Source organism: Martes martes (genome assembly GCF_963455335.1).
Source record: "Martes martes genome assembly, chromosome: 17".
NCBI lineage: Eukaryota > Metazoa > Chordata > Mammalia > Carnivora > Mustelidae > Martes > Martes martes.
The window spans coordinates 47,242,831-47,252,989 of NC_137905.1; the positions used below are offsets into that span (position 1 = coordinate 47,242,831).

Here is a 10,159-nt window from a genome sequence, read left to right on the forward strand (position 1 = left end):
TGCTTGTGGGTGTGGGTCTGCGTGTGACGGTTGGATGGGGTCTGCGTGCCCTGCTCCGGGGAGCGGACACCCAGTGGCACGTGAGGCTGCGTGTCTGGGGTGATATGGGAGCATGGCCCTGTGGTTGGTGCTGCTGCGTGTGTTGTGTGGCTTCTGGGGGCCTGTGTGTTGCGGGTGCCCAGGTGTGTGTGGTTCCATCCCAGTGTTTTGTGTGTCCGTGTGGGCATAAGCGAGCTGGCAAAGGCACCAGCCTGTTGGGGGGACGACAGTGTGTGGCTTTGAGAGAAGTAGTGAGTGGTGTGCATGCGTGTAAGTGTACGTGTATGTATGTACGTACACACGCACTCTACACCCCAGGCACAGAGACACCCCGCCCAGGTCATACTATAGCATTTGGTTGATACAGGTTGTGTTGGGAGTTGGGGTGACCTCGGGGTTTCAGGTGGCAAGTCCAGGCAGGAAAGCCCCTGTCACCTGAAAGCCCTGACCCTGTCCGCCCAGGGACAGCCCCAGGGACCTTCTTGATGCCCATAGTGGGGCCTCCCTTGAACTCGTGTATGCTTGGATGTGGCTGTGATCTGTATGGACAGGGGTGTGTGTATGTGTGTGTGCATTGCATGCGTGCCACAGCGTGTCAGCAGGCCACCGGGCTCTGTGCGCCAGGATGGGACAAGGTATGTGAAGTGTGCCTACTGGGGGTGCCTGGAGAGTGTGTGCAGGAGTCTGCGTGCATGTCTGCTATGTGCACGGCTGTGCCCTCATGGGTGTGTGGCACAGGGAGGGGTGTGTCTCTGGGTGGGGGCAGGCGGAGTGTGGGAGTGTGTGTGTGTGTGTGTCCAGGCGTGATGTGTGTGCCTGTTGGGTGTGTGTGTGTGCGCGCGTGTGCGGGGGTGGCGGCAAGAGAAGGGTCTTGGGCCGCGTCTCTCTCCTCTTTAGACAGAGCCCCGGAGAAGATATGAAATTTAAAAAAAAAATCAATTTTCATTCCACTTGTGCAGATTGTGTTAAGGGGAGGGGGTACTGGGTGAGGGATGAAGGGGCTGTTGAGGGGGGGCGAGGCCTGAGGCGGCTCCCGAGGCGGCCGGAGCAGCTTAGAGAAATCAAAACAACTGGTTAAACCCCAGCCCAGGGGGCCGGGGTGATAGGGGGTGAGGAGACAGAGGCGAAGGGAGAGAGAGAGACGCAGAGAGCCAGAGATACCCCAAGACAGAGAGAGAGACAGAGATGCCCCAAGACAGAGACGAGAAACTCAGGCCCTCAGAAACAGAGGTATCTGGAGCTAGAGGCAGACGGAACAACAAAGACCTCAGTGAGCGAGACCCTGCCGCCCTGTGGGCCTGAAGGAGGCCGGGAGCCCCTGTCTCTGGGGAGATGGTAGCAGAAGTAGGCCCGAGCCGTGCCCGTTTCGCGCATGCCCACACAAGGCGTGAGAAGTGCATGGGCGCGGGGGAGACAGACAGCTGGACGGATGGTGGCAGGAGCAGCGGGGGCCCAGGGTGGCTTCAGCTCCCAGGGCCCACCTCAGCCTGACACAGCCCCTCACCCAGCTGGCCTTCCGGTCTGAGTGTGCCGCTTTGTGGGCTGGCCTGTGTGTGTGTGTGTGTGTGTCCACGTGTGTTTGTGGTCCCGTGGTGGCTGTATGGGTGCCACGCGTGCATCTCTGGCTCTGTGAGTGTGGGAGCAGTGTGCACGCGGGGCCTCTGGTGCGTGTCTGTGGGACACTGGGTGCTTTTGGGTGTCACCTGGGTGGGACTTGGCTGTGCAGGGGGTGTGTCTGGGTGGGCTTCTGTTCCCGGGTGGCGTCGAGTCAGTGTGTGCTTGTAGGTTTGTGTGTCTGCCTTCATTTGTGAGCCTCAGTGTGTCCTTCTGTGTCTGTGTGGGTGGGTTTCTGTCTGTGATTGGATGGTGCGTCTTTATTTCTGTGTGGCACTGAATTGGTATGTGTCTTGTATGTGGGTCTGCATAGAACCATGTGTCTGTTTCTCTGTGAGTATCTGTGGCCATCCTGGTATGTGTGTGGTGGTCATGGAGTGTGTGACCCTTGTGACCTGTATGTCTGTGTGTCGCATGGGACACGGTGGTACGCGTGCCGAGTTGCTGTGTGGGTCTGTGTGATGTGTGTGGGTTGTTAGTCTTTTTGTGTACGATTTTGTTGACATGTGCATCACACATTGGTGTGATGTGTGGTGTGTGTGTGACGGTGGTGTGTGTGTCACTCGGCTGATGGTGTGTCTGTGTGGTATGTGACGGTGTGATATGTGTGACTTTGTCAACCTGTGTCTGTGTGATGGGTTGGGCATGATGGTGTGGTGCGTATCACTTTGTTGACCTGTGTGTGATGTGTTGTGACGGTGTGGTGTGTGTGTGACTCTGGACCTATGCTGGTGTGTTGTGGTGTGTGAGCGTGATTTTGGTGACCTGTGTCTGTGTGGCGTGTGTGTATGTGACTCTTGGCCCATGTCAGTGTGGTGTGCTGTGTGTGTGATTTTGTTGACCCGTGTCTGTGTGCTGTGTGTGGCGGTGTGGTGTGTGTGCCTGGGCTGTGTGCCTGCTTGGCAGGGAGAGGAGAGTGGCAACGTCTTGCCTGCGCAGCCCTGCTCCCACTGCTGCGCACACACACATTCTGTGCCGTGGCTGCAGGCGGTGGAGATGGGGGGCGGGGGGGGGTGGAGGAAGCAAAATAAAATTAAAAATTAAAGCTTGCCCGGAGTCCCCATCCGCACGGCGCGGACCGGCGGGGCAGGGGCTGCCGCAGCTCCCCCTCTACAGCTACCAGGTCTGGGGCCGGCTGTCCGTCTGTCCGTCTGTCCAGCATCCTACTGGGGCCCCTGCCCGGCCCTGCAGCCCCGGCCCCCGCAGGCCCCGCTCCTTCCATCGGTCGATCAGCGATCAATGGGGCCAGGGGGGCGCCAGGGGCAGGGCGAGATCAAAGGGGCCCCAGGAGACGGACACTGGGACGAAACAGAGACGCAGAGACAGAGATGGAGACAGAGACCGAGGGATGCGGAGACAAGGATGTGGGGAGGAGAGATGTGGACACCTAGAGACATAAAAGAGCGGTGTGGAGACAGGGAGACGTGGGGATCCTGAGACAGGGACACGGGGACCCTGAGATGTGGCTCTGTGGACCCCGACAGTCGGGGCAGGGACCTAGTCCCTGCGGGTCCGATGGGACAGAGGCGGGGACAGAGAAGGGGCCGGCAGAGACGGTGAGACGGCAGAGATGCATGTGAGAGATGCGGGGGGAGCGTGGGAGCAGGGCCCGGAGCGCCGATCCCACGGCTCCTCGTTATAACGTGTCCGGAGGAGGCGGCGGGGAGTTGAAAGCGTCGGGAAGAGAAATCAAAACCAACACGGAAATGAGAGGGGCCAATGGGGGTGGGGGCGGGGGTGGAGGCAGGAGGGAGGGGGACCCGGAGAGGCAGAGCGAGCGGGAGGTGGGAGAGAGGTGGCCAGCGAGGTGCGGAGCCGGGAGGGAGATGGGGAGACTGAGGCGGGACGGGCTGGGGGCACAGAGGCCGGACGGGGGCACAGGGGGAAGAGGGGAGAGCCGGGAGAAGGGATTGGGCGGGGAGGAGAGGGGGCGTGGGGAAGCCAGAGATCCGGGAGACCAAGGGAGGTGGGGGGGCACAGGGCTTAGGGAGAGGGGGTGGGGAAGGATGGGAGGGGACCCCTGGGTTGTGGGGAGACCAGGAAAGAGGGACAGAAAAATGGAAAAGAGATGGGGGGAGACCAAGAAGGGGAAAAAGATGTGTGCAGAGAAACATAGAGGGGGAGAGACCGGGAAGGAGAGCAAGAGAGAAAGTTGGGGAGATTGGATGGAAGACAGAGGGGACATGGGGGCTTGGGGGCAGATTGGCTGTAGGCGGTGGGGGGACCCCAAGAAGGCAAATGAGGTGGCAGGGGGTCTGAGTGCCGGAGGGGATCTTGTGGGAGAGACGCAGGGGACACTGCGTGGCGGGGTGGGGGGCACCTGGGTGTCCGTAGGGACCGGACAGGTCTGGAGGGAACGGGCCATCTGGCAAGTCTTGTCTGGCATCCAAGGGGTGAGGTGGGGTTTCTGGGGAACAGAACGGCTGTCCGGGATCTTTGGGCAGAGTGATGTCTGAGAGGAATGCTGTATTCGAGAGCATGTCACGTCACAGGTGTGGAGTATTTGAGGGGGGTGTGTCTGAGTCAGGGGGTCTGAGGAAAGTGCTTTCTTTGAGAGGGGGTCTCAAGGGGTGGCGTGGTGAGGGGCTGAGGTATCTGAGGGGGAAGATGTGTCTGAGGGGTGGGTGTCTGAGAGGAGCAGATGTCTGAGGGTATGGATGTGGGGGGGTGTCCGAGATGGCGGGCATCTAAGGGGAGGGGCTGGCAGAAGGTAAAGGTTCTGAGAGACAGGAGAGGAGGGGAGGGAGTGTCTCAGGGGGATGGGGTATCTGAAGGAGTAGGGGTCTGAGGGGGGGCATATCCAAGGGGGAGAGGGGGTCTGCAGGGAGCTGTCTGAGGGAGGAGGCAGATCTAAAGGGGTAAGGGTTTCTGGGGGGCATATGTCTGAGGAGGAAGAGGTGTTTGAGAGGTACTGTTTGGGGGGTAGATCTAAAGGGCAGAAGTGTCTGAGGGGGGCTGTGTTGAGGGGAGACATATCCAAGGATGAAGGGTGTCTGAGGGGAGCTGTTGGGGGGGATGTTTGAGGGAAGGTCTATTTGAAGGGGAGACAGATCTAAGGAGAGGGGTATCTAGGGGGGCTATCTCAGGGGGAGGCAGATCCAAGAGGAAGGAGTGTCTGGGGGTGCTGTTTGGTAGGGGACGCAGATCTAAAGGGAAGGGGTGTCTGGGGTGCTGTTTGGTGGGGGGACCAGATCCAAGGGGAAGGGGTGTCTGGGGGGTGCTGTTTGGTGGGGGAGGCAGATCCAAGGGGAAGGGGTGTCTGAGGGGTGGGGGCGTGGGTGCAAGTGGCAGGGTCCGAGGGCTGGGCAGCAGGTTGGGGAGCGGCAGCTGTGGGAGCCTTCCTGCAGCGTGCGGGGCGGGCGGGCCGCGTCTGGCCGGCTCTGGGCCCGCAGATGAAAGCCGGGGGCTGCTCGGGAGCTAGATGAGCCAGCCCTGGGGTCTGCTGGGCGGGCCATGGGGTGGGGGCGAGGTTCAGAGCGAGACAAATCTGGGACGGCCAGAGAGAGGGGCAGAGACGCAGAGACGGTTGAGAGGTCAGGCGCGAGAGCGGCTGGAGAGAAGGCAGCGGCAGAGCCGGCACGGGGCGGGCAGGGGGCGAGCCAGCCAGTGTGAGCGAGTGAGCCAGCGGGAGCAGTGGGGAGGGCGGCCAGGGGCGCCGTGGGTAGTGATCGAGGCACAGAGCGAGGAGGAGGCTGCGGGAGGAAGGGTCGGCTGGCCGTGGGTGGAGAGGGCGGCGGGTGGCAGGATGGGTGGGCCTGGGCGGAGCGCCCACCCCACTGACCCCTGTCTGTCTCTCCTGCCTGCTGCCTGCCTGTCCCCGTGTGTCTGTCCCGGCCTCTCTGCAGGGCTGGCTCCACCATGGACTGTAGCTGCGTCTCCGACCTTCTCTTCGCCCCGCCCGCCCTGCCGGCTCTCTGGACCCCTGGTAACTGGCCCTGGCCCGGACCTCCCGCCCCTTCCCAGCCAGCCGGCTCCTCCTTTCTGCACCTCTCCTTGTCCTCCCTCCTCTGTCCCGGTTTCTCTCTGTCCCCTCAATGCAACCCCCTAATGAGAAACTTGGCTTAAAACTTCACAGCCAGCTGTCCCTGCTACTTGCCTGCTGGGACATGAGGGTCTTTGGAGGGTGGGGAGGTCTTGGGGTCCGAAACAGACAGGATTCAGGGGTCTGAGGTCCTGGGGTCCCGGCTGCGTACCTCTCAGCCTGCTCCCACCCAGGACCTTCGGGCAAAGAGAGGCAAGGGGACTGGAGATGGCCAGGCACTGACGGAGCAGGGGCGGGGACCATGGGGGAACCGGCCAGGTGCAGGTGGGCAGACAGACAGGGACTGCCTGGGCAGGGGGACATGGAGACATGGCCCAGCCCGCTGGAGCCCTGGGAGAGAGGACGGACGGCCTGCTCAGAAGTGGACACTCAGAGCTGGGGATGTGGACAGTAAGACTGGCTTGGATGTGCCAAGTCACACGCCCCTCAGATGGGCAGTGTGTGTCTGCGCGAGTGCGTGTGTGTGCGCGCGCAGACTGGCAGTCTGTGCCTGCTTCTACGTGGGGTCTCAGAATGTGTCCCTGTGTCACGCTTCGGAGCTTCTGGAAGAAGAGGTCACACTGGGAGAGTATGTCTGTGCGGTGTCAGTCTTTGTGTGAGCTGCTGTGCCTGTTTGCACACACACGGGAGGCTACCTGGGTGTCTCTGCGCCGGGCAGGTGGTGTTTCTTTGGGATGTCGAGCATGCTTACGTCTCAGGATTGGCGGCGGGGTGCCAGCTCGCCAAGTATGTCCCTGCCTCCGTGGGGTGAGGAGTGTGCTGCTGTTACTTTTGGGTCTGGGCCGGGGTCCAGGATGGGGGTCTCGGTGGGCTTCGGGCTGGGTGGGTGGGTGCCCCCAGGCCTGTGTGTGTGTGTTGGGGTGTGTGTGTCAGGAGGTTTCTTGCATCTGTGTTTCACTGAGTGTGATGGACTTTGGGGGACCGTCATAATGTGTGTGTGTGTGTGTGGGCTGAGGTGGGTCCTCTCGAGTTGTGTGTCAGCAGGTACAATGTACCTGCGGACGTGTTTGAGGACAGATGGTGGCTCCAGACTGGGGTGTGTATCTGCTTGTGTGTGGCCAGTTGTGTGGTGTCATCTCTGGGGTTGCCTCTTCCCCACTAGGATATATTCCAGGTGTGGAATGTGCCAGAGCTCGTGGGTTGCTGGAGCTCTGTCTCCTGGAGTAAGAAAGACCCAAAATGGGGCTGAGAGAAAAATTATCCTTTCAGGGAGGAAGCTGCGTGGCCTTTGAACCTTCGGCAGGGGAGGCACTAGCACCCAGGGACATACCAGGCAGCCCAGATGGGACCCTACTGCTCCTTGCCTCCCACCCCAGAGAGGGCAGGGATCTGCCCTGGGAGTGCACAGCACATGGTCACATGGCTGCTCTCCCAGCTCAAGCTTAGTTCCTTCCGGGCTAATAATCCTTCCATCCCCATGTCTGGGCCTGCGGGCTCTGAGGCAAAGGGCGACAGGCGTGGTGTCACCCCGTGTGCCCCTGTCAGGTGGACGCTTGTCTTGCTGTCGCACTGGTAGTTGGGCCTTCGCGGTCCTGTGCGTCTCCTGACATGGCAGTGTGGTTAGCGGGGCCCAGTTCTGAGGGGCCCGAGACGCACGAGTGCGTGTTGGGCTGTGTGGGGCCAGGGGTCCGGCGGGCCTGCCTCGGCGGCACGTTGTGCGTGAGCTGCCGCGTCCCATTCTGGTGCCCACCGTGGGCCGTGGTGTCGCCAGGCGCCCCGGAGTGTGAGTGGACGTCTGTGGGACCTGTACACTGTGGGTGTCTGCTGACGCACGGGCGCTCAGAGCGTCAGAGCACAGACGTAGGGAGGGGACAGGGGACATGAAAGGTATGAACGCGCAGACAGGCCTGGACGTGGCAGCCTGTGGTCAGTGGAGGGCGTCAGGGAGAGATGGAGCCGGTGGGGGGGGTCGGGGGGCAAGGGCGTGGGAGGAGGGGAGATAGCAAGACTGAGGGTGTTCCCGAGAGCAGGCGAGACCAGAGGCCTCCTGGGGCTGGGCTGGAGGGGGCAGCGGGAGAAGGGCTGTGGACGAGGAGGGGTGCCGCTCCCGTGGCCTCCCCACACTCTACCCCCAGACCCCAAACGCAGGCGAGTTGTGCCAAGGTAGAGGAGGAAGCTGCAGGTGCCACTCCGGGCTCCCTGGACAACAGAGTTCTCTGCCACTGTTTGGACAGTTTGGGGCCTGGACGCCACCTGGGGTAGAGTGGGAACTGGGTCCTTAAAGATGGCTGAGGCTGGGCAGCTGCTCCTCGGAGACCAGGATTCAGGGGGGCCTCCCGGTTCCCGAGTCCACGGGGGACCCAGAGCCTTGGACTTGGCGTCCTGACCCGGGGTCACTCCCCTGCCTCCCCAGGGTTTGCCTTCCCGGACTGGGCCTACAAGCCGGAGTCGTCCCCTGGTTCGAGGCAGATCCAGCTGTGGCACTTTATCCTGGAGCTGCTGCAGAAGGAGGAGTATCAGGGGGTCATCGCCTGGCAGGGGGACTACGGGGAATTCGTCATCAAGGACCCTGACGAAGTGGCTCGGCTCTGGGGCATCCGCAAGTGCAAGCCTCACATGAATTACGACAAGCTGAGCCGGGCCCTGCGGTGAGGAGAGGCAGGGGGAGGCTGGCTCTGGGGTTTGCTCTCGGTCTCCCGGGGCAGAATCCCTGGGATCCCAAGGTGCAGGGATCTGCGTGGGGTAGCCCCTGTGATTACCTGTGAGAGGGAGGGATGCGAGGAGGAAGGCCAGAAGCCAGGATCCCAGCCGCTGCTTCACCCCTGCTTTGCTACCTTGGTTAAGGGACTTCTGTGAGCCTGTTTCCCCAGACTGTTGTGCTCTGGGCACTAATGAGTCAGGGGCGCCCTCTTTACCTCCCTCGGTGCCCCTCCCCAGCATCCCCTTGTCCTCCCTCTCCCCACAGCTACTACTACAACAAGCGGATTCTCCATAAGACCAAAGGGAAGAGGTTCACCTACAAGTTCAACTTCAGCAAAGTCGTACTTGTCAATTACCCACTGTTGGATGTGGCAGCAGCCACCACGGGCTCCCCACTCTTGCTGACCCCTGGTCCCTTTGGGGGGACGCCTGGGCCAGATGCTCCTCCCCTTACCCCCGAGGTGAGTTAGGACACTGGGGTCCCCGAACTGGGGGTTTGGTGCACTCTCTCCAGCCCTCAACCCAGCCGGTCTAAGCTGTGTGCCGCCCCTTGCCTCCCTCTGCAGACACTGCAGACCCTGTTCTCGGCCCCTCGCCTGGGAGAGCCAGGGGCCCGGGCGCCCCTGTTCCCTCCTGAGACAGATAAGCTGCGTCTGGACAGCCCTTTCCCGTTCCTGGGCTCTGGTAAGGGCCTGCGGGTGTGGGTGCTGGTTGTGGGGGGGCACGCTGCCCGTGTCTGAGGGAAGAGGATGGGTAAAGATGGGGAGAGGAAGGATGCAGGAAGGAGGCCCAGGGTGAGGCTGCGTGTGTGCCCGTGCTTAAAAGCCACAGGAGGACTTGGGGAGAGGGAGGGGAGAAACGGGGGCAGGGAAAGGCTGGGAGAGGGGCTTTTAGGCGACAAAGGACTGGAAAAACCAGGTGAGGGTGGAGAATGGGCAGACCTCGGCCGATGGCGCAGGGTGGGGGCACCTTCCCACGGTGGCGGTGTGCCCAGCCTGACCCACACCCTGTTCCCCAGGTGCCACTGGCTATTCCAAGCCCCCCAGCCTGCTGGGTCCTTACAGCCGCGCCTTCCCAGACTACCCCTGGAACTTTAACCCGTACCTCACCGGCCCCTTCCCCAAGCTGCCCCCCTCCCTGTACCCCCCGCACTTCTACCCTAACCCTCTGGCCAGTACCCTGGGCCACCTGCCCTCAGCAGGGGCCGGGGGAGGCCCTGCGACTTCACCCCTCCTGGCTGCAGCAGGGGAGAGCCTGGGCCCCGAGCGCCCCTCAGGCCTGGCAGCAGCCCCTCGCCTGGCGCTGCCTGGAGCCAGGGGTCCGGAGGCCACACTGGGTGGTAAGGATGACAGCGACTCGGAACTGGAGATCACGGACGTCAGCGGCTGCAGCTCTGACAGCGAGGGCGACGAGGGCCTCCCTGTGCCCCCCAAGGCCAAGGCAAGCAAAGGGGGGAGCGGCAGCTGAACCCGTGTCAGGTGAAGGGTTCCACCAGGGTGGGGGGTGGGCAGCCACTCGTGCCTGGCCTGGCCTGCCCTCGATGTCCCGCCCGAGGCCGGGGACCAGCCCTCGACCCCCTCCCAGGACCGGGCACGTGGCTGCCCACCTTCTTCCCTCACCCCAGGCTGGGGTCTCCCCTCCCCCATCCAGAGAGGGAGGGAATGTGAAGGCCTCGAGCCTCCTGCCCAGGCTTGTTTGAGGGGGGTCCCCGTCTGACCCCACTCCCAAAGTGCAATATGGCGCCCAGCCTCTCCTACCCATCCGCCCCCCGCCCCCGTGCTGTGCCCTATGTGTTTGTGCGGCTGTGTCTCCCCTTGTGCTGGC

The 10,159-nt window shown here is 62.4% G+C and overlaps 1 protein-coding gene across 1 annotated transcript; it reads left to right on the forward strand.

The window, feature by feature from the left end:
- Positions 1–5,511: 5,511 nt before the first annotated feature.
- Positions 5,512–9,802, forward strand: ERFL (ETS repressor factor like; the record flags this gene model as incomplete). The annotated part of the gene is made up of 5 exons (XM_080828296.1): positions 5,512–5,578; positions 8,049–8,283; positions 8,601–8,796; positions 8,902–9,019; positions 9,354–9,802. The coding sequence occupies 5 exons, from the start codon at positions 5,512–5,514 to the stop codon at positions 9,800–9,802; spliced, it is 1,065 nt and encodes a 354-aa protein (XP_080684422.1).
- Positions 9,803–10,159: the final 357 nt, after the last annotated feature.